General features: G+C 36.9%; 2 protein-coding genes across 2 annotated transcripts; both read left to right on the top strand.

The window, feature by feature from the left end:
• The first annotated feature begins 2,420 nt into the window (after positions 1-2,420).
• LOC128232827 (myelin P2 protein-like) lies at positions 2,421-6,008 on the top strand. The gene is made up of 4 exons (XM_052946582.1): positions 2,421-2,557; positions 3,325-3,494; positions 4,574-4,687; positions 5,721-6,008. Exons 1-4 carry the CDS (start codon positions 2,461-2,463, stop codon positions 5,772-5,774), a joined length of 435 nt encoding a protein of 144 aa, XP_052802542.1. The 5' UTR covers positions 2,421-2,460; the 3' UTR covers positions 5,775-6,008.
• A 2,840-nt stretch (positions 6,009-8,848) lies between these two features.
• Positions 8,849-23,528, top strand: LOC128231391 (uncharacterized). The gene is made up of 8 exons (XM_052944162.1): positions 8,849-8,946; positions 11,912-12,075; positions 12,477-14,918; positions 15,980-16,155; positions 17,659-17,738; positions 18,830-18,919; positions 20,118-20,203; positions 21,105-23,528. Exons 2-8 carry the CDS (start codon positions 11,938-11,940, stop codon positions 21,891-21,893), a joined length of 3,801 nt encoding a protein of 1,266 aa, XP_052800122.1. The 5' UTR covers positions 8,849-8,946; positions 11,912-11,937; the 3' UTR covers positions 21,894-23,528.
• The last annotated feature ends 927 nt before the right edge of the window (positions 23,529-24,455 follow it).

Here is a 24,455-nt window from a genome sequence, read left to right as displayed (position 1 = left end):
ATACCGGCTTTAACAGTTGGTCGGTAGGTCACGACTCATTCCGGCTCTTACAGTTGGTCGGTAGGTCACGACTCATACCGGCTCTTACAGTTGGTCGGTATGTCACGACTCATACCGGCTCTTACAGTTGGTCGGTAGGTCACGACCCATACCGGCTCTTACAGTTGGTCGGTATGTCACGACCCATACCGGCTCTAACAGTTGGTCGGTAGGTCCCGACCTTACCGTCCTTTTACAGTTGGTCGGTATGTCACGACCCATACCGGCTCTTGCAGTTCGTCGGTAGGTCCCGACCGTACCGTCCTTTTACAGTTGGTTGGTAAGTCCCGACCCATACCGGCTCTTACAGTTGGTCGGTAGGTCACGACCCATACCGGCTCTTACAGTTGGTCGGAAGGTCACGACCCATACAGGCTCTAAGAGTTTGTCGGTAGGTCGCGACCATACCGGCTCTTACAGTTTGTCGGTAGGTCCCGACCATACCGGCTCTTAGAGTTGGTCGGTAGGTCACGACCCAAACCGGCTCTTCGAGTTTGTCGGTAGGTCCCGACCATACCGGCTCTTACAGTTGGTCGGTAGGTCACGACCATACCGACTCTTACAGTTGGTCGATAAGTCACGACCCGTACCGGCTTTAACAGTTGGTCGGTAGGTCCCGACCCATACCGGCTCTTACAGTTTGTCGATAGGTCCCGACCATACCGGCTCTTACAGTTGGTAGGTAGGTCCCGACCCATACCGGCTCTTACAGTTGGTCGGTAGTTCCAGACCATACCGTCTATTACAGTTGGTCGGTAGGTAGTGACCCATTCAGGCTGTTACAGTTGGTCGGTAGGTAGTGACCCATTCCGGCTCTTACAGTTGGTCGGTGGGTCCCGACCCATGCCGGCTCTTACAGTTGGTCGATAGGTCCCGACCATACCGGCTCTTCAAGTTGGTCGATATGTCACGGACCGTACCGGCTCTACAGTTGGTCGGTAGGTCACGACCGATACTGGCTTCAACAGTTGGTCGGTAGGTCACGACTCATACCGGCTCTTACAGTTGGTCGGTAGGTCACGACCCATACCGGCTCTTACAGTTGGTCGGTAGGTCACGACCCATACCGGCTCTTACAGTTGGTCGGTAGGTCACGACCCATACCAGCTCTTACAGTTGGTGGTTAGGTCACGACCCATATCGGTTCTTACAGTTGGTCGGTAGGTCACGACCGATACTGGTCCCAACAGTTGGTTGATAGGTCCCGACTCTTAACGGCTTTAACAGATGTGCCATTGGTCCCGACCCAAACGAACGCACATACGCACGCATGCAAACATATATATTACAGCAGTCATTCGTCACAGCATTTTGGAGAATACAGTTGGGGGTATATTAAAAATAATTCTTTTACGTGACTTTTAAAGTCACCCTGGAGGGTGACAAGGTCAATACCTCCGTAACCCCCCCCCCCCCCCCCCACCCTCCCCACCTCCTCCAAGAAGCTACAACAAATCAACAACAACAACAAAAAACCTCCCGCTCATTTTTGTATTGGGGAACAAAAACACCCTGATCATTTTTACAAGGCGGGTAAACAGCAGCTAAGGTTTTTAAAGGGGGTGACATTGGCATTTTTGTCCACCCTTGTAAAACCTTTTGTCCGCATTGTAGAAATAATGATAGGGTGTATCCACCTATACAACAAGAGCTGTCTCAGAGACAGCGCGCTCGACTATTCCGCCGCTTTTCCGTGTATGGATTGAAAAGTTTTAGCGAAACATGCATGGATCACTGTTAGATTATATTTCAGTGCAATACATGATGTGCTGAGATATGTACATCAATTGAATTGGAAAATAAGGGTCCCGGAGGTTGTACGCAAACTTTAACGTAAATTCTTATACGAAAAGGGGGCATAATCCTTGATACAGTGACATCATCCTGTGAACAGATTGGTGGCATGATGGTGAACAAGCGTGCAAAGTTTCAAAGCCATATGTCAATGGACTTTGAAAATATTTGAGGTGGTACGCAAACTTTAACGTAAATTCTAAGTAGAAAAAGGGCATAATTTTGTCAAAATGCTTGATAGAGTTACCTCCTCCTGTATACAGGTTGGAGGCATTATGGTGAACAAGTGTGCAAAGCTTCAAAGCCATATGTCAATGGACTTTGAAAATATTTGAGGTGGTACGCAAACTTTAACATAAGTGGTTACGCCGACGCCGACGCTCGGGTGACTAGGATAGCTCTCCTTATTCTTCGAATAGTCGAGCTAAAAATGAGCGGGGGTGTCTTGCCCGGGCCATATTTGTCCTGCGCTCATGGACTGGCTGTATGAAAAACTTCGCTCTTCATGTGTTATCACACATTATATATATTCTTCCCCCTGAAATTGATGCAAAGTTCATTCGATTGTATTATCTGAAAACCACGGACAGCTTCAGTCATATTTAGTTCACATTTCAATCTACCAAAATGTCAAATGCAACGCTTGTTGAAATCAATGAAAAGTTCGGCGGAACTTGGAAACTGGACAGAAGTGAACATTTTGCGGATTTTCTCAAAGAAGTTGGCAAGTATAGAGTTCCTTTTTTTGTAATCTTACTTGTAGACTATTTTGAAAGGAAAGATGTCTATAGAAATAAAACCGTTCAATAGTTCTTTAAAAACAGATTAAAACAAGCAATAAAATTTGTCAAACATGCTTTTAAAAATGATGCCTAGTGTGATATTCTAACACGCATCGTGTACATGTACATTTGATAATGATTGTATGCAAATGTGATAGATAAATGTTCGACATGAGACACAATGTAGACAATCACTACAGCTACATGAATGTACTAATAAACAAATGCCCTGTACTGTTTACAAATATACGCGTATGTGTATGTATCATGACCACATTGTAGATAGACGTACACCATTTTAATCATTATTATTAAGGTAAAAAACAGTCTTAAGTTTTAATTTACGAGACTGATACATGTATATTAATTAAACAACTTCAGATATTAACAATTCTAAATCATGTCACTTTGGAGACGGACCCCGACCGCCCCGGGCAAAAAATGGAATAAATGGTTGGGAGGATTTTGGTCCGTGGTGTGTATAATTGTGTGTGTGGGGGTGGGGGGAGGGGGGGGGGGGGTACACTCTTGACATCTTGGCATATAGGATCTTGATCTTGATTGGACGTTTAACACTAAATGCACACTTTACCATCTATGTAGTATGTACTATAACTATGTACATATTGATATCCAAACTTTGGAAAGGCAATAAATGTCAAGATGAATGACATGCAATTTACAATAATAGCGCATTTATATATTTCAGGAGTTAACATTGTCGTGAGAAAGATGGCCAGCCTCGCAAAACCTTCCTCAACATTATCTGTAGAAGATGACGTCATCACTATCACACTCAACGCTGGGTTCATGACGAAGTGTGATAAATTTAAACTTGAAGAAGAATATGACACTGATTTCCAAGGAGATAAGGCAAAGGCAAGATAAATTATAATAAAATGCTGAATAATTTATTTGAACATAAAACTTTCCGTTCGGAACACCTCGGCCCTTTTCCATCGAAAACAACCTCGGCTGTGCATGTACGGCTAACAATATCAGATATATTAATATTTAACTACGCTGCAAGTAGATCGCGTAATATTTTCAATTTAGCGGTTATTCAAAAACTTAATGGCTTTACTTGACAAGATTGTTTGTGCTAAAATTGCGTCAAAAACAATCTATGACTTTGAAAATATTTCGATAGGGGTCTTATCCCCTTTAAGTCTTCTATGGGCATGATGAACAGACTCCGGTTATTTATCAGGATTGACAATTATCACGTTTAGAACGCATGTAGACTGGAACACGCCGTTCTGCAGGCACAAGAAAATGATGGAAAATTTAAAAACATACGGTAAAGATAAGGACAAGTTGAATATACATGTATATGCCAACATTGCTCAACTGAAAGTTCAGTTAAAACTCGCTATGTCGAATTCGTTTGAACCTCGGGAAAAACTGTCGAGATAACAGAGTTCGACATAGCGAGTTTCAACTGTACATGAGAATTATTTAATGGCAAGAACATTTTAAACAATATTATTCAATATGCGAGTGTGGTACTTTTTTAACTGGTGTTAACGCGATTGTGCCTCTCGTTCCGTGTCGTTTTGGCCATTACCTTGTGCCACCGAGCAGGGTTTACGAGGGCGGTTCCAGGATTTGACGTTAGAGAGGGTGTAACTTAGGGGCGTAAGTTTGATACTGGCGCCCATCTCTCAGACCCGAAATGTATTTGGTTTAAAGTGTTGACAGGGGGTCTAGTTCGAAAATGTGCGTTTGGGCGTATGTTATTAACTAATTTGTAGTGTACCTATATTGAAATTAAAATTAAACTTTAACGATTTATGGATCCGCAGTGGGTTTGTGTATGAACCTTTGACTAATGAGCATGTCCCTGTAGTTTTCATGTGTCATGTGTTGCTGTCAAATTGAGTGAGACTTCTGGTACACAAACAGTAGCTTGGATGTTACGATGTTCAGGAGATTGATTTGTTCTTGTAAATTTACAGGGCATTGCAAGCTACACGGAGGGAAATTTGGTTATCAAGAATACACCGATAGGAGACAATATGAAACCGACAACTGCTACCAGAGAACTGCTGGAAGATGGCGAAATGCTCATGGTAAAAATAAAGTGGAAACTATTTTGATTATGAAATTTGTAAACACTTAACTATTATTATCAATAAATGGTGGGCTACCTGGGGCGGTTCCAGAATTTGACGTTAGAGGGGGTGAACCTGAGGTGAGTAACGTTTTGACCTGCGCCACTGTCCAAGAACCGAATTATATTTTGTTTAAAGTATAAGCAGAAGGGGAATGGTGCTCTTTCAAGATTGTTTTGACAATTTTTGGTCCAAAGCTGTGCATTTTGGGCGTATTCTATTATTTTTTATCCTATAATGAAATAAAAAGTAAACTTATTTTTTAGGGGGGGGGGGGGGGGGGGGGGGGGGGGCGGTTTTGGGCGGTCAGTGAAGCCATGATTCACTGAGTGCTATTTGTCGGTTCATTCACGCTAAACACTATTCTTGTTCCAATATGTATCAATGGGAGTGGAATTTTAAACATCATGAACATATTTAAGAAGCATTATCGACATGCTGTTGGAAAATACGTGCGTATATCTTACTAGTCATTATTTAGGCAAGCCTGAGAGATTAAGCCAGAAGTTTAATTATCAATAGTATTTCGTAGTAACTTTTAAACAATCAGGCTATATAATCTCTATAATTTGAGCCTGGCCGAAAACTTCCAGGTTCCGTACCAGTCGTAACAACTCGGCCATCTCCGCCTCTGTTTTCTTTTAAAAAATGGCTGGTTACGTGTTTCCCCCCGACAAACAAAGTACAGTTAACTCCGGATATAACGAACTCATCGGGACATTTCAGACGTGTTTATTATAAGGAGTTCCTTATACCCTTATATAATGAACTAATTCCATATATCTGGAGTGTGTTTATTACGAACAAGCTAGGCTTCTAAAACCCCTCGTCGAATGTTAACTTGCTGTTGGATCTTTGAATACACTGAATATTTTTTTTAGAAATAAGATCGTTATGGCAAATGTATGTCATCTATTCATTGTTCGGTATTGTGTATGATATTTCTGAATATCGTTAAACATATAAAAGTAACAACTATATACCTTTACAGACAATGTGCGTTGGCGACGTTGTGTGCAAGAGATGGTTCAAGAAACAGCCGTAGGTCTGCAGGCTCTCCCTTACATTCATTTCGGACGATTTTGTCCGAGTGTACCCACCGGAATTGACCGGAAATACACGATCTTATACGGAAACTTTCAGTGTTTTGTACACGTGCAATCAACTCTTATATTGTTATGTCGAGGTAAAAAATATAATAATTTTTGGCCGTGCATTGAATATAAACAGACTTCATCGGATTCCATAAAAAGAGCGAAAATAAATGACAGTAATCAAATGACTTCGTTCAATTAATTCGTGAATAGCTATGGCAACAGTATCAAAATATACAGACATAAATTTTGTAGAGGAAGTGCCCTCGAATCCCCGTATCACATTTAAAAACATATACTTATTGCTTGATTGGAAATGAATATACGTTCAAAGATGTCCGACCCTTCGACAACAGATTTGAAATCCTATAGCCGCAGTTAGTCATGTATATTAGATATTCAAGAAAATTCTGACATCGGCGTTGGGAATATAAATCATAATAATGTTTCATTTTGATCAATGTATAAGTGTAAAGATTAACACTATAAACACATATTTAAAAAAAACATTTAAACTCAAACACTATCCCAGGAACGTGGCAATGTCCCCGGCGAAATTTGGGCCTTTATTGCCCATTTTCGTACACATGAGCGATGTTGCTATGGAGACGACATTTCCATGCAGTTTGGACTTATTGGTCGCTAACCCTTTTAACGATCCAAGCATGAACACGAAGATGAAGATGTGAACACTTTACCGAATGTTGGAGATATTTGCCAGGATTCAAAGTTTTTATTAAAACATGGTATGAACACATTTAACTAAACATATTATGTTAAAGAGAATGAAGAAACAAAATACTAGAAACTACCACAGGGTAACTTTTAGGTAAATGCTGAAGGCAAATGGCTTTGTTATTGTTTCAAAAGGGCTCATCCGCTGGTAGTATTCAAACTGCCTACCAAGTTTGAGATTCCTATGTCCAAGTGTTCATCGGTTATTTATCTTAACCTTTGACCACTGACCTCAAAATCAATATAGTTAATTTGCTGGTCATGGTCAATGTGTTTACCAAATTTGTGCTCCAAGGCCCGTGTGTTCATTGGTTATCGATAGGAAACGAATGTTCAGGCCAAGATTGCCACGACCTTGACATGTGACCAACTAACCTTAAAATCAATAGAATGCAACTGTTGGTTATGACCAACCTGCATAACAAATTCTAGATCCATGCGCTCTCTAATTATTGATCGGAAACCTTATGGACGAACGACCGGACGCAGCAACTTTTGGAAGCATAATAAAACTAACAAGATCTGTCGTGGGACAGCGCGCCCCACTACGACGCTTTGTCTTAGAAATGAATACAAAATTATGTCCTGTCAAACGCAATAAAAAAGTCAAATTAAAAAAAAAAATGAAAATCCGCGATGTGACAAAAACAAGGTTTACAATGATTGACAGAACCTACGCCTTTGTTGTGAGATTCAGTTTTTTCCTATTTTAGTAACAGTGACCTTAACCCTAAGGGCCTCAAACGCGATCCCATAAAATGTCTCCATAAACTCTTCCTATTTACCATGTGTGTTCACAATATGTAAACCATTACTTAAGTTATTCAGTACTAACATTTTTTTTTCTGAATTAGTAACAGTGACCTTGACCTTGACCTTGACCATGACTCTCGGGGCCCCAAACACAATCCCATGAAAGGTCTCTATAAACTATTCATTTATACCAAGTTTGGTCACAATATGTCGACCTTACATTAAGTTATTCAATACAGACCATTTTTTTCTATTTATAGTAACAGTGGTTTTACCTGAAACCTAGGGGCCTGAAACGCAATCCCATGAAAGGTCTCTATAAACTCTTCATATATACCAAGTTTGGTCACAATATGTCGACCTTACATTAAGTTATTCAATACAAACCATTGTTTTCTATTTATAGTAACAGTGGTTTTCACCTTGATCCCAGGGGCCCCAAACGCAATCCCATATAGTTCTCCATCAACTATTCCAATATACCAAGTTTGGTCACTATATGTTTAACCTAAGTAAAATAATTCGATGCATTAGGTGAGTTAGACGCTGCTCTCCCACCGGCCCGCCCGAACAACAACGCAAGTCATTCTTATAACCAGTTTTCCCTTTGTGAAAACCTGGTTAAAAATATAAAATTGTGCCTGTCAAAGGAAATAAATAAAAAAAAGTCAATCAATGGCCATAATTTGTATTCAGGGTTAAAACAGAGTTATGTAACCTAAATGTAAGATGGTTCAAAATAAGTGTACGAAGTTAATTGCATGAATGGTATAGATGTTAGAGTTATGTAATCTCATTGTGTGATGGTCATGAACAACTGTGTGAAGTTCTAAATAATTGTGCGAAGTATTAAGTTAACTGAATGAATGGCATTCAAGTTATAAGTGAAAATGCCAGCCTGTCCTAAAGCTTTAACCGGACGCCGACGCCAACACAGACGCAAACGACGGGGCAAGTAGTAAAGCCTACTTATTCTTCGAATAATGGAGCTAAATCTCTCCTCAGCCTATAACGGATATTGTTTCCAGACATGTCCACCGTTTTGAGTGGCTTCATTTTTTATGTTTATTATTGTAGGTCCGCGCAATTCTATTTAACGACTAAGCAGGGTCTGAACTGCATAAGATTGAGCTCCAAGACGAATATCAGTTAGGTTGCAATTGTCAGGGCCTAATTTTAGAGTGACTCTCAGTCTCATAGATTTTGACCAAAATTCAATGCCATATTTGAATGTTCCCTCCCTTTTTCGCCTGGCAAAGGGACAAAACTATAAAATGTGTGTACTCATAAGAAATATTTATTTTCTCCCTTAGTCCGTCAACAAGAATTGGTTGTATGTGGCCTGGGGAGAAGTTGATAGCATTGACAAGAATGTTCCATAAAGTTAATATTTAAAAATCATATGGGGACATTTTGCTTAAAATACTTAAGGAACTGGAGATTTATATTTAATTTTATAGAGTTTGTGATCCTAATTTTCTTATATCAAACTTTAAACAAACATATAATCTCCAGTTGAATAGTTACCCCTTCACCATCGCCATTTGCACAGCAAGGTGCGTACGAAATAATTAGGTCAACAAAGCTGACAAATAATTTCTTTTCATGGACAAGATTTTCATCTAACCGCCTAAGGTTTGTTTTTGGTATAACACTTTCACTAATTCATAGTTCAACAGGTACAGTCAAGAATCTATGTCATTCAAGGTTGTGACGTTTGTTCTACGCAAACGATTGTATGGCAAAATGGCGTCTTCGTGAATTGATGAAAATCATTTCTTTAAACAATCGAATTCCAGGAATGCGATGACATTGTAATGATATACAATATAAATGAATATGACGGAAATTTTTGTTGGTTGTGTGCCATCGATTCCTATTTATATATAGTTTTTTTCTGTTCAGAATACATCCGACATTCTTAGTTACCTCCCTTGATGAACGGTTTTAAAGGGAGGTAACTGATCGTATCGCCACACTCTCTAAAACCATTTAAATATTATGTTTTTGAGTGGCCCTGTTTAAAGAAAATTTCGTAAGAAAAGCTGTTTAAGGCCAGAGAAGATAGCCATAACTGGTATAAATTGTGATCCAGTGCATATATATGAATAAACGCCATGTGTCTAGGAATTTTAGTAAATGTTTAAAGACCTGGGCTGACTGAGGCATCTGTTTATTACTCCTGAATTTAGTCGTCCAGGCTAACCATCATAAAAAAGAAGCTTGGACGGCATTTTAGAATGACTACTCCTGAATTCTGCACACTATTGGTCTTTTCATTCCATCCATGCCAGGTCTTTTTCACCAAAAATGATGAAGAGGCCTAGCCTTTTCATTTTGGGATATTTAAACACATGAAATTCTGCAAATTGGGAAATTTAAATGCGTCAACGCAGGGTTCCCCCTGGGTTCTTACAAGTTGTCGCCACTTTTTCGCAGGGGGTTAAGGGGGCCCTGGGTTAAGGGGGCCGCGAAAGGCGCTGTTACGGGTACGGGGCAGCACCCTTGTGGGGGTTGAGAGGGGGCGAAGCGCCCTTGAAGCTCATGGGGTTTAAGCATTTTAATGCCTCAAAATGGGAAATTCCACATATGAGGATTGAAGACACCTTTTAAACATGGGTCAAGGTATCCATATGAAACTTGGAATTCATGTTACAATAAAACATGTGAGTCTACTTTTAGCTGATTTTTTTAAATTCATGAGAAATCATGTCTTTGACTTTGCTTTTTTATCATGACATTTAGAGAGGGAGAGAGATTAGTTTTAATCTTCATGGAGTTGATTCTAAATCAAGGGAAAGCATTAATAACAAAATATGGACTAACTAGTCCTCGAATAACGTTTAAATTCTAGAGCATTCTTCTTATATCAACTGTAAAGATAAAAATAATAATTTGCTCAAACAGAATAAATTGTAAATTTTTGAAGTAAGATCTTCCTTTTTGGGAAAAATATCTGGGAATTGTAAAAAAAAATAATCTGGAAATTGGGAAAATATGCCATTTTTCCCAATTGTGAAGTAGTTTAAATTCAGCCCCTAGCAAAGAAGGTGAAAAAGCCCTGCATGCATCTGTGCGTTATATTTATAGAGAAAAGAATTGTCAAAAGACTTGTCTGACGGCCATTTAGGTGTACTAGGCTGTAAATTTGTCATGCAGAGAGGGATTTTAGATTAAATTGGCACATGCGTTCAGTATATATTTAGGTGATGTGTTGTATGCAAGACACGCAGCCCTACCTCAAAGTTCAAGGTCACACTTACAAGTTAAATCATTAAGGAATGCTGCATATATAGAGTACAGTTGGTTCTGTCTGGGCTGTAACTTTGTCAAACACAGAGGGATTTTGAAATAAATGGGCATATGTGAACGGTATTTAGACATGTTTGGTCCAGATGCAAGACCCATGTCCTTACCACTTACTGCATCACAACTCTGAACTTTATGTCAACCATCATATCATGGGAGCTGGCATATATGCTTAGGAAGTTTATACTATATCTTTTTGAATGTAAGCATACATTATATTCGTCATTGCATAATCCATTATACTGGAAGGCACTTTTGAGAAATTTTCAATTACTGTGACAGATCTTCTTCATTTAAATTAAAACATCCTTTTTTTTCTTTCTGAGATCTCGAGGACCCCAGAGATATATGGGGTCGGGGCCATCCCCATGGGCCCTTACAACATTCAAAAACAGTAATATTCAAAGTGCATGCAGTTATCAAGTTACAGTTTTGACAAAAATGTTTAGATATTTAGAATAGCAGTACTGTATATTGCATATGTTTAATAAATCTGAGTTTGAATTGTTTTTATCTTTGAAAGCAAAAGAGGTAAAAGCATAGCAGCAGATACAATGCACTTCAAAAGTGCCTTTTTAATGACTGGGATCATTATAAAAATTTACATTGTACTCGTATGATCATGTTTGTTTTTCTTATCCGAAATAAGATATTATTTTACTCTTGAAAGCAAAATGAGTAAAAAAAAACAACCGATGTTTATCAGCAATACATAAATAAATAACAGCTAAAGCTTAATAGTAAAGCTGGTAAACACTTATACAAGTTTACACATGACAACAGTCCTTAAGGTGTCTGACTAAGTGTCATACATTCTGAAAAAAAGAGCCAAAAGGAGACATCAAATAATAAAGTACTCTTTAACTAGTTCTACTACTAACATTTAAAACATTCTTCAGTTATTTAGCCTTTTAAAGTTTATTTTGAAACAATGCATTACTGATTGTGAAATTGAAATAGAATTTAGGCTTAAATAATTATAATACTCAATGTCAAATTGACATGGGCTATACAGTAGATTGGCATTAAAGGGAAAAATTATCATTATAAAACTTTGCAAATGATAAAAAGGTATCTCTGAAAGCTCATTTTAGGGGCTAACTTTTGGTCAAACCCTTAACTAAAGGGCCTTTTGCATCAATCATACTTGATTTAAAAAAGTTTCATGTGTAAGGCAACTGTTGTATACAGTTTATTTATGTGCTATTAAACATTATTGAATTTATGAAATACCCCTAATAATAAATAAAAATATTGAGTGACATTCTTTAAATAGTGTATTTTGTTGCAGGTGGTGTCTTGTCATAGTCATTCACTATGACGGAGGACTACTATACGATCCAGACACAGGACCATGCCTCCACCATGCTGTCCGACATGTTTACTCTCCAGAAGCAGGGGGTCATGTGTGATGTCATACTGTCAGCTGAGGATGGAGAGGTGATGGCCCACAAGGTACTGGATTTTCCACCACTTATTTGGAATGAGGCCAAGGCACTTTGATTATGACAGTACACATGAAAAAAAAATTGAAAATTTTATTTATTTCCTAAAAAATGATTGTTGATGTTGCATCATTATCTAAACAATCAGTTACATTTATTTAACCAATCTTGCCTTAGCAACCATGGCTTTTTTTGTTGTTAAAGTTTTTAATGCTAAAAAGAACGTTTTTTCCAAAATGTTTGAAAACATTCACCTTGAATATTTTAAGTCTTCAAAGAATTATTCTTTGTGTGAAAAAACGACATGCAAATCTAAAATCAAAGGGTATATAGGTAATTGGTTAAAGATTCCAGGACCCCCCCTCGAGTTATTTGATAAAATCAGCTTGTGTTTAAACAATTCATTTACAGGTGGTGTTGATGGCAGCAAGCAAGTACTTCAGAGAAAAGCTTTCACCTGTGGTTAGTCAAAGGGCGGCCAAGATTTGTTTGAAAGGCATTTCCGTGGTTGAGCTCGCAAATCTGGTCAAATACATCTACACAGGCAAACTGCTAGTTGCCAAGGAGACCATGGATATAACTCTAGAAATATCAGAGATTTTGGAACTGAATGGAGTCATTCAAGGATACAATGAGATTGTTTCTTATGAAACTATGAAAGAGAAAGAAGCGAGTCAAACTACAGAAGCTGGTCAGGCAATTACTCCGGAGAAAAAAGATGAGGCTATAAAGGAAGCATTGTCTAAACCAATTAGTGGGGAAGATGGACATCTTTCACAAGCAACATCTGTTGCATCAGAAATTCAGAATTCAGGTTTGAAGTTGCCAGTCATAACCTCAAGTCCAAGCAAACCTGTAACAACAAAAACTATTGAAGCAACTCAGACAGTAGCAAGCGAGTATAACTTTGAGGTTAATCCGTATGAAGAACAGTATGTTGATGTAACTGTTGGGTCTAAAACACCAACAAAAGATTCGAACCAAACACAGAGTATTCCTATTGTTACTCCACCAAGATTACAACAAATGGTGGATATCCCAACTGAAGGGCCAAATATTACTGCAGAAGAGGCCCAACATCAAGATTTACTAGCTGTAGCAATAGAATCTCTGACTGATGGTTCAAATATGATTAATCGTCAGAAACAGGGTCCGGAAATTGAGAGAGCTGTTTCAAGTATAACGCCAAAAACTGCTCCAGAGAACGTAGTAATAGAAAAAGTCAATGTTGATGTTGAAGTAGGAAAGTCTGAAGATTTTATTAATGGTAAAACTTGTACTAAAACTTTGACCATGAATGCTGGTAAGGTGAACAATGAGTATGGAGGTCAAACAGAGGTCTACACTGTATCCCTGGATCCATCAACATTGAAATCCCCTATAATAATGCCAAGAAAGATGAAAAAACGTACATCAAAAGAAAAAAAGGCAGAGGAGGCTGCAAGGACATACAGAAAGAAGAAAAACGAGCTTCTACAAACCCAGTATCCCATTATTCCTATTGGTACAGTATTTGATGACGCAGAAGGTCAACAGCAGATTCCAATCGAGTCAGAGCAGCAGGATTTTCGGTTTGCCAGCCTTTCCAAATTAAGGAAGAAAAACCAGATTTCTGAAAACTCTATTGCAACCAACTTGAATCTTGAATGTGATGAAATAATAGCAGGAAGAGATTCTTTCATTCTATCCAATGACACTGCAGAACTTGTGGTGGAGCAGGAGAGTGTAGTTTCCTCAACCTCAGATATAGCAAATGCTGAAGGAATCGATGAAGCAACAAGAATTATCAAATCAGAAACAGATGATCACACACCATCAAAGAGTGAACAAGGCTCTCCAAAAACACCATTGAAAGATGATGAAAAATCCAGCGCCACTAAGAGAAAAACCCGCACTCCGAAAAAAATTGCCCTGTCAGATGCTGAGACGGATAGTTCCGACGATAAAAGGCGGAAAACCAACATTGAAGGAAAAGTCTCGATGCCAATGAAAGATGATGGAAAAATAATCTGTATAATTGATGATGAAGAAAGCAATGTCAAAGGGTCTAAAACTAAGTTTTCAGCTAAAGAAACTGTTCCACAGGTTTTGCAACCTAAAGTTAGATTGAAGAGGCATACCGATAGTGAAGTAGATGAACTTGTTAAAAAGGTGAAAAAACAGGGACAAAGTCCCAAAGGTAAAGTTGGACAAGAGGACATGAATGAAAAACAGAATGCGGAAATACAAGTAGATATTGAATCATCTAAAGTTACTGAAGGATCCAAAGAAGTTGAGGATGAGGATCCTTTTAATGAAGTTATGAAAAATATGAATGTAGAGCTACATAAAGCAGGGAGAATGAGTAAAAGGCAGAGGAAAGCTGTTAAGAGACCTGATTTTGAATATGATCAACAAGTTGCAAAGAAATCTAAAGTCACAGAATATGCATGTCAGCATGATGGATGTAAAGCTTTGTTCAAGAGTGTAGGTGAGTTGATGGAACATCAGAAGACTTGCTCTAATAAAGGTGCAAAAAATCTGTTTAAACTTATGAAAAATGAGGCCAAAGATGAAGTGCCAGCATCACCTAGTAAGACAATAGAAGCTTTTCAAACAAAGCTAGTAGAACTACCAATCATTATTACGCATAGAAATATAAGGCCTGAAGAAAAGCAGTCAGGTGATGAACAAAGTGGTAGCGAAGACAAACTGGTAACAGATGTTGGAGAGGAACCTGTTGATAAGATATTGCCTCCGAAAGAGGAAACAAGAAGCCCAAGTCCAGCTTCTGGTGCACAGAAATCTGATGCTTGGTCACAGTATGGGGAATCTCCACTGACAGATAAGGATCTCTATAGGTGTAACTATTCGGTAGGTTAACAGCTTAGAATTGTTTTTTCCCAACATTTTTAATGGCAATTTTGAAAAATAGAATCCTTGGAAACAAAACTAGTTTTTTTAAATAATAAATATGAAAATACATGCTGGAAATGAGGTTTTATCATTGTTTGCTTTTAAAACTAAGGTAAAAAAGTTGGTCAGGGATTTTTTACTGTAATTAATATTAATACTTATGTTGTGTTTTGCTGGGTTTTAAAAAAGGCTACAGAAAAGGGACAGGATGCTGAGGGACAAAAGGGCACATTGTATCGGGCAGTTAATAAATAAAGCATTATGAATTTCATGGAAAATGTTTAAATTATATACCGGGTAAAGCTATATTAGGTTTCAACTACCAATATATATATGTAAAGTTAAAATGTTTGAATTCATAATCATATTTCAAGTTTTAATCAAAACATAAGAAATAATTGATTATCTAAATTATTAAGCATTTAAAACTTTGAAGGCAGGAGGGTGCACATGTACATTCTGGTCCCTTGAAGGCAAAATCGGTTCTTTCAAGAAAGATGAGAGTGCAAAACCATTCCATAACTCTCTAGATAAAACCCTACTTATAAATGTGTTGTTCTTGGAAATACTTTTGTGGAAAAAGTAATCTTTTTTTGTTTGTAAATTGAACCCGCTTTGGTGCCATTTAAAGTAAAGAAAAAATGCTTACATGTTTTATTTAAATGAGTGATTTTAATTTTGTTTTGGTTCAGGTTATTTTTTAAGGCACATCATAACTGCTTACCACCGATTCCTTTTAAGTTACATTAAAGATAAAGTGTTATCAAGAGCGTATACCTTCTTAGCCCTTACACATAATATTAAGATGCTGAGTAAATCTAATACAAAGTTTGTAGTTTCATAAAGAAAATCAGACAAAATTTAGTAAATGATATGTATATTTGTATACATTGAATGGGAGGGGATATAGCATGCAAAATGAAACAAACATTTCATGTATTGAATATTATGAAAGAAGGAAACATCTTTATTCCTGGTTATGATTTTCATTGTTGAATTAATGAACATATTTTCTTTAGAACTGTCAAACGTTAGCTGACAATCTGGGCTGTTTGAAGCTCCATTATGCCAAGTTCCACAAGAAGCGCTGGGACAGCGGTGATGAGATCATGTTTCAAAAGAAACTGAAGAAGCTTGATGAACTACAGGGAGCAATTTCTTCTGACCCCGCTGGTTCTCACATCAGGACAGAAGTGTAAGTGCAGGGGCTTTCCTGACCTTCATTCGAGCCCCATTCACAAAGTTATTTAGTCTACAATAATTAATTGACTGAAAAATACCATCTTAAAAATGTACTTTCAGAAGTGACTGATATTTTAATACGGTAGTACTTCACTGTGCTACTAACACAAACTTAATTGTCACTTCTTTAAATTTTACCAAATTTTAAGTGTTTTATATGAAATTCAAACTGCATTCAAATTCATTTTTTCCCCCAAATTTTCAGTAAGGTCTTTTTCTCCCAAATAGCTAGGAAAAACCCCTGCTACATCTACAGGTACATAAAATAAGGCTTTTACTTTGCTTTGAAACTGCATTTAAATATAAAACTTTAGCAGATTTTGATAACAAGATATAGATACATCTAGTGGGAAAAAAGAACTTAATGTGCAGACAGTTTATTTTTCAACAGATCTTTTTTAATGCCCCCGAAGGTGGGCATATTAAAATCGCACTGTCCGTCCGTCCGTCCGTGTGTCCGGCTCAATAACTTGTGTCCGGGCTGTAACTTTCCCTTGTATGGACAGATTTTAAAATAACTTGCCATTATGTGTTCGGCATACCAAGACGACGTGTCGCGTGCAAGAACCGTGTCCCTACCTCTAAGGTCAAGGTCACACTTAGGTGTGTTTTCACAATGGAGTGCTGCATATAAGGACATAGAGTATAGGTTGTCGTGTCCGGGCTGTAACTTTCCCTTGTATGGACAGATTTTAAAATAACTTGCCACATGTGTTTGGCATACCAAGACGACGTGTCACGTGCAAGACCCATGTCCCTACCTCTAAGGTGAAAGATACTCTTAGTGTTTATTTACAATGGAATGCTGAATATAAGGACAAAAGAATGTAGGTCGTTAAGTATGGGTGGTATTTTTTTATGTTTAGAGGCAATTTAATAACTTGCCATATGTTTTTGTTTGATCTTTAACTTTTCATGTACTGACCTTGTTCATAGGTCAATGTCACATTCGGGGGCATTCGTCACATACTGTGACAGCTCTTGTTTACAAAACATTTGCACCAAATATTGTTCTCACTTAAGTTCCATTGTTGTGTGTTTGACTTTGTGTTTAGCATTGCTTAATCATGTAAATTGAATCGTAGTGTGCTATATAATTAAGTGTAAACTGTTATGGGAAGATTCATTGCCCTGTTGCATAAAGTTGGTTGAGAGATTCAGGCAGCCAAATTAGATTTTTTGATAAACAGGAAGGATTTTTTGCACTTATTTCTCAGAAACACAACATTTCGTTAAGCCTTGTTGTCTAAAATCTTAAATTTAACGAAGCCAAGATAACATTTAACTCGCACATTTTGGTTTGTTTATTTTAACCTCTGGAGATTAAATAAATGTATCTTGACTAGAAGACAGGTCATAACAAGAGCATGAGGCCTATGTTAATATTTGGAGACTTGGGTTTATACAAGTTCGCTTCAAATAAATGTAATCATGACTGCCCATTGTATCTTTCCAGGCTGTACAAGTGTGTGGCATGTAACATGACCAGTATAGATGTGAAAGAGCTTGACATCCACCTCGCAGATGAACATGAAGGTATGGGGAAAACTGTAACTGTGTTCCAGTCTTCTAGTTATAAAGATAACGCTTAATTTATGAAAGTTTTTTTCTCAAATACAGTCGAACCCCATTTTGTCGGACTCATACGGACTAGCAAAAAGACATCGAGCCTCAGAAAATTTGAACCGAGCGGGGATGTTTATCTTTTGTATATATTAATCGGTCCTTAACATCCAGTTCCAGCCATCAAGGAATTTGAGCCAAACAAGTTGGAGCAAACGGGTTCGAACAATTTCTATAAACTAAAGGTTAACATCCCCACTTTGCTCAAATTTTCTGAGGCTCAAGGGAGCCGGTCTTTGGGAGTTCTAGGCAACAGGGTTCAACTGTATATAAGAGTAGTATATTTCGAGGTATTGTCGGTACACTTATAGCCTTGATGTTGTCGCCATCAGCGTTGTTGTGCAAAATATTAAGTAAGGTCATAACTCATTAACTAATAAAGATATTCAAATGAAACTTGGTACTCATGTGACAAGGGACAATATCTTTATGCAAAGTAAGGCCCATAACTCAAGACTGTCATACTTATTGACTCTTCCTCTTGTTTGACTCATAATAACAACAGAATAGTTTAAGCCCTGAGTTATAAATATTCTGGTTTTCCCAAGCTTATCTTCCACTACAAACAAAATTATACTGTTTTAATATACACACATTACTTCGGAAACAATAGTCATTAGTCTGTTACACGGTACATGAATTTCAATAGCTCTAAATTCACCTTTTATTTGTACCAGCATGGGAAAACCCAGTAATGTGATTTCCGAGCTATATTTAGCATGGGTGTTTGCTTCTTCACCCTTGTTACCACAAATCTGAAATATTGCTGAATACTATTTCCATTTAAACATATAAACCTCAGGGGGAAGGCACTTTTATATTATACCCCCCCCCCCCCCCCCCCCAATCTTTGTGTGATATTTATCAATTAAAAAAAAAAATGAATTAATAAATTCAAAGAATTACAAAACCCCTAAATTGTTACCGACATGTTTATGTATTCAAATATAAGTGTTTTTTTTGTATGAACAATATATAATAGTAATACATGAATTTATTTGCAGGTGCACAAGTAAAGTGTCGAAAATGTTCGGAGGAGTTTTCCTCATTTTCCGAGAGGATAATTCACGAGAATAATAATCATTCTGGATCATGTAAGTCAGATTTTAAAATCTGTGTTTTCCATTTACTTCTCATTAAATTATATGAAGTGATAATTCCGTTTATTTACATGTGTTTACTATATACATGAGTTACCTACTTCTGTTACCCTTTGGCCTGTGTTTACTGCTCGTACAATTTTGGCCTGAAATGGACTGGATTTTTTTTTTTTATCAAAATGTAATACTATAGATATACTATACCGGTAGGTAGGATGCAAGTATTACAATATATTTGTTATTTTGGGTGTTAAAAAGTGTGTCTTATTCACAGTATGATATGGTATTTTCCGCAAATAAATTTTTGCTGTATAAAGCTCAATGATGATGGTTTGTGTTTAGACCCTAATTTTCTCATTCATGGTCAGATTTTAAAATGATTTTGGTGTCTGGTGTCAGTATCTTTCTCATTAACTTTGAAATTGTTTTGGCAGAAGTGTCCGCCATAGCCTGAAGGCATGTCACTCGCATGATCCCCTGCCCCTACTTCTGAGCTGAAAGTCACAACAACCTAGTTTGATACCAACTTGTACCAATATTTTCTTATCCTCTCATGTGAATACATTATTGACAATCCTGTTGCACAATAACCTTCAGTGAAACACATGCCACTTGATATCTCCAGTTCTTATAGGACAATATTTCCGACACTTGGGTGTGATGGTATTTAAATCACATAAATATGTGATAGCTCTTGTTTAAATTTGAGTTCAAAAAGAAAACTGAATAAGACTGAATCTGAATTTTGTCAAAGATTCATTTATGGCTTGGTTGAATTTTGGCGGAGTGAAAATATTAGCCGAGTCCTTCTTGCCATCTGTGTAATTTGATGGTATTAGTTGAAAAGCAAACTTTTTTTATACAGGTCATAATTTTTCTGAGAAATATTTGCTGTCTTAGAATTTAAAAAAGAAGTTTTAATTTATGTAGTTAAATACTCCCACTTGTTGGACATAAGGGGGTCTTGAATTAAATATTTTATTTATTGAAGATGTTTCATTATATATACATATACTAAAACTCTATAAGTTAAGTAGGCCAAATAAAAAATGACTGACAACCAGGGCAAATGACCCATTATTATCCTGCCGCCAGGGCTATTTCAATATATTTGAACAAACTGTTTATGCAGATTGGAATTATATAACCAAATTTTGTTTTTGTTTAATACAGCACTTGCCTTGTATTTCAGGGACAGATTTCAAGTGTGATTTGTGTAGCTCGGTCTTTGATACTTATACAAAACTCCTCAATCACAGAGTCAAGAAACACGATGAGGTGCGTAAATTATTACTTAATGTGTGGACACTGGCTTTCGTTTAGATTTTCAGACTAGGAAATTCAGTATTTTTCCTGTTATAATGTCTCCCCATTTCATGGGGAGACCTATTGTTTTTGCCGTATCTCAGTAAGTAAAAAACGCTTACACCCAGGAACTTCATACTTGGTACGCTTGTTGGTCATGACTAGTAGATGACCCCTATTGATTTTGAGATCAGTAGGTCAAAGGTCAAAATGGTACTTCTTACATCCATCTGTCACATTAAGTCTAAATATTCATAGGATCACTGATCTTATGCAGTAGATGTTCACTATTTAATATGGGTGAATAAACCAAACTTCACTGTTCAAGTGTTGGTTCGTCTCCAGTCCAAAATTACAAAAATTTCATGTCCATCATTTATTTTTTCTAAGCTACGACCCCACAATAGGGGAGACTAGTGCTTTTTCAAAAAAGCAAGATTGAAGGATGTTTGACTTTCCGATTAAAGTTTATTGTTGTTTGACAAACTGGTCTTGTAAATATTTGAACCGAGTACCAACTGCATTGTCATGTATGCTTGACCCGGGTTCAACCCATAAAACATGTTTCTTTAGTGCTATAGATGGAATATCATGTTATTTTTGGCTGTTGTTTTCACTACCCTTACAGATTTTGGTTCTTGTACTGCATACTAAAAGTACTGTGCCGATTTTAAAATGTTTGAAATAAAATCACATAATATGCATTCTATTCAACCAATTTATGCAAATGAATTTGACATATTTTTTTCAATTTAGGCAAAGAAGAAACAAAACATTTGTTGAGAATTGCTTTGAGGTTTTGATTTGACAAGATTTTTATAGGCAGTTACGATATGATGAAATGAAAACCCATTGTTTCTATATTATCTTCCAGGAGGTGCCAACGAGTATTTTGCCGTTAAAATGTTCTCACTGTCCGAACATTGATATTAAAGACTATGAGGCATTGACGAAACACCTTGAAGAAGTGCACGACTTTGTGATTCTCAAAAGAAATATGCCGGATAAAACTAACAATGGAAACTCATCTAGCGTCAACAAAACTGGCAGAACACGAAAGCGGATTTCTCTTAATAAACTGCCGACTGAAGAATTCACTCATGAACTTCTTCGGCGACATCAGGAATATTTAAAGAAACCAGAGAAAAAATACAAATTCATGTCATCAGTTTTAGCAAAGAACACGCTCATGCCCTCGTTTCCACAGGCTTCACCCAGCATTCGTAACACAACAGCAAACAAGCTGTACAATATGCCCAAGTTCAGTCCGAAGTACACCCCTATTACAGATTTTCCTGGTCTTGGTCAACTATCAGGGCAACTATCAGGGCCATGGGTTCCCAGAGTTGGTAGTGAAGTTGTTGTTGAACAACATCATTGCCATCATGGTGAAGTGGTTATTGAAAATGTAGCCGGGGATCCTAGGGTGGGCTCAACCATTTTGAAACTCGTAAGCGGACAGGAGGAAGGTGAGGAGCAGATGATAATGATTACAACCAATGGAATACAGTCTGTCGTGAGATCAAAGGATTTCTATCAGACCTTGTTGGAGTCAGGCAACGAGTCCGCTCAGACATTGAAGGTGATTTCGACGCTACTGGAAGCGGGAGAAGAGATTGAAATACGGGAAGAAGGGGAACAAGTGGAGATTCAGAACATCTAAGTTGTACTTAATATGAGTGTTGTGATCATGCAATTCTAAAACAATCATTAAGACCCTTGTAAATAACAGGATTTAGTTCAGCTAGACACAACGCTGTACAAGACAACACAACGATCAAGGCCTTACTCAAACTGTGAGCAGAGTTTGTAGACTTTAAACGAAAATTATTTTTAAGATTATCATGAAGTAATTGTACAATCCAGCTAAAACAAGAAATTTGGCAAAATTAAGTTACATTTGTAGCTGCATAAATGTTGGTTTGAACTTGCTTGGCTCGAATTTCCCGTTTGGTCGAACTGGATGTAAAGGACCGATTTCTATATACTGAAGGTTCTTTCACTGGTTCCTAGGACTTTAAGCCAACAGGGTTTGAGTGTAAAATATTTCAACTCCTTATCCATCAGTTCTCTGGTAAGATTTCAGATGAGCCATACATGACATTGTGTTTTTCAAGCTCATGATAAAACCTTAAAGGCCTGAATTTTGAATATTTTTCTAAACATGAATGAAGCTATCGTATAAAATGGCATCTGAATACAAATAAAAAATTATGATGAAAGAATACATGTATTTGTACACTCAATGTGCAAACTTTAAAATTATTATAACTGTTCAATTGTATCAGCTGGCACAACGGTAGATCTAAATGTTTAAAAGTAAGGTATATATTAAATATAACCCAGGGGGGCTAATGTTTGTATGTAAGATAAATGTTTAACAGTTATTATCTTATCTTGTTCTGTTTGCAGCCCTTTTGTTTGTCATGATGGGTTAACATACTGTTTGATTGTGATGTCGTTAAATATATGAGAATGTAAATAGATGCAGGTTTAAAACAAGTGAAAATCATGTGTTCAAAATGTTAAGATAAAAATATTTGCGTTGTTGTTTTCTACTGAATTATGTTTTATTAAATTTTGTGTTCATTCTTGGTAGAATTGAGTGAATGATAATGGTTTGGAAAACTTGTGTGTATTGTTCACGCATATACAATGTACATGTATAACTCATAATGCTGAGCATAAATAGAGGTTCAAGTGACACTCTTATTCAAATCAATACATACAATTTGAGAGATAAACTACTTTACTTGATAATGGATTTATGAAAAATATTAATTACTGTTAACAAGATTGTAAATGTGTATTTAATAGCTGAAAACACAAAAATATTAAATGATTGGTGAATGCTAAAAGATTTACTGTGATCAACTATAGTCTCATAAGGTAGAAATACTGTGTATTTTACTCATATCTTTCAAATTCACCTTGATATCCTTCATAAGAACCATTGTTTTCGACATAAATTCATTCTTTTAGGAATATTATAACAATAGTATTAATTGTGGTAAATCTTATGTGGGAATAAGAGTGCATCTTTAAAATGAAAGGATGCTTTGCTGATGTCCTGTTTCATGTTCAGTTTGGTGCGTGAACACATACTCGTCAAGATCACGTAGCTGTCGAGACTGATGCTTGTTTTCCAGACAAGGTTGTACAGTCATCATGAAAGTATTCTTTTGTAAGATTCCATTTGTTAAATGCCTCTTGATTAGTTCCATATTTTAACACAATGTTCATAGTTTTAATTGACGAAACTGTGCTTAGCTTTTACTCCATAAAATTAGATATTATAGAGATGTCTTTTATTTTCCATTGGCTTGAAATGCTTTGATATAATTTTGTACGCCTTTTCTTGTAAAATGATTGTATTTTGTACAGAAGCAATGAAAATCAATTTTGTTTAGCCTTGTGCTTCATTGGAAACATGATGACTTTTGTGTATAGGAATCCTTAGTTAACAATTTTGTTTTCACCTATTTTCCGTTGGAAACGTGATAAATTTTGTACACAGTAGTTTCATTGTACAGTTCTTGAACATTGAGACAATGTTACTGACCAGTTAATGAGTAAAAATTTGATATGAAAGTTTTAGTTATTTTATTTCTGACTGGCCATATATTTTCCTATGTCAATTGCCATTTTCTCACATTTTCTACCTTTAGAATATTCATGAAACTTCAGAATGTTTGTTCTTACGAAATTTATATCAAGTTTAATAAAGTTTGGTCAAAATTTACCATTAGATCAAATGTAATAATTTTTACCACATTTTCTACACAAACCATGTCAAACCAAATAGGTTACTAGGTGAAATCATTTGATTAGTAGAGCAAAAATAGGTCAACTTGATGGTTGTATTTTAAAAAACTGAAGTTTCCACCTCAGCACATCGTGCAAATATGGTGAAAATCTGTGTCAAGTTAATTAAAATCCTTCAAGAGATTCAAGAGTTTTGGAGCACCCATAAAATGTAGTCATATGACCTTTGATCTCATATAGTGACCTTGAACCGAGCTTGTTGTAACATGTGCTCTGCACATCGTCTCAATATGGTAACAATCAGAGACCGATATAGTCACATAATAGTTAAATGACCTTGGAACTCTTAGTTTGACCTTGTCCTTGAATCTAGCGGGCTGTTACATGCACTATGCACATTGTCCCAGTATGGCGAACATTCGTGACAATTTTTTTTCAAGATCCTCCTTGTGGTTCAAGA

The sequence above is a fragment of the Mya arenaria genome, chromosome 4 (genome assembly GCF_026914265.1).
Source record: "Mya arenaria isolate MELC-2E11 chromosome 4, ASM2691426v1".
NCBI lineage: Eukaryota > Metazoa > Mollusca > Bivalvia > Myida > Myidae > Mya > Mya arenaria.
This window is presented reverse-complemented; position numbering and strand designations above follow the sequence as displayed.

What these genes read in the sequence shown, in the direction of transcription:
- LOC128232827 (XM_052946582.1), top strand. Translation starts at nt 2,461, where the DNA reads ATGTCAAATGCAACGCTTGTTGAAATCAATGAAAAGTTCGGCGGAACT. An exon ending in GGATTTTCTCAAAGAAGTTG is followed by an intron (nt 2,558 to 3,324) that starts GCAAGTATAGAG and finishes TATATATTTCAG; the next exon opens with GAGTTAACATTGTCGTGAGA. An exon ending in AAGATGGCGAAATGCTCATG is followed by an intron (nt 4,688 to 5,720) that starts GTAAAAATAAAG and finishes ATACCTTTACAG; the next exon opens with ACAATGTGCGTTGGCGACGT.
- LOC128231391 (XM_052944162.1), top strand. Translation starts at nt 11,938, where the DNA reads ATGACGGAGGACTACTATACGATCCAGACACAGGACCATGCCTCCACC. An exon ending in TCTATAGGTGTAACTATTCG is followed by an intron (nt 14,919 to 15,979) that starts GTAGGTTAACAG and finishes TATTTTCTTTAG; the next exon opens with AACTGTCAAACGTTAGCTGA. An exon ending in TAATAATCATTCTGGATCAT is followed by an intron (nt 18,920 to 20,117) that starts GTAAGTCAGATT and finishes CTTGTATTTCAG; the next exon opens with GGACAGATTTCAAGTGTGAT.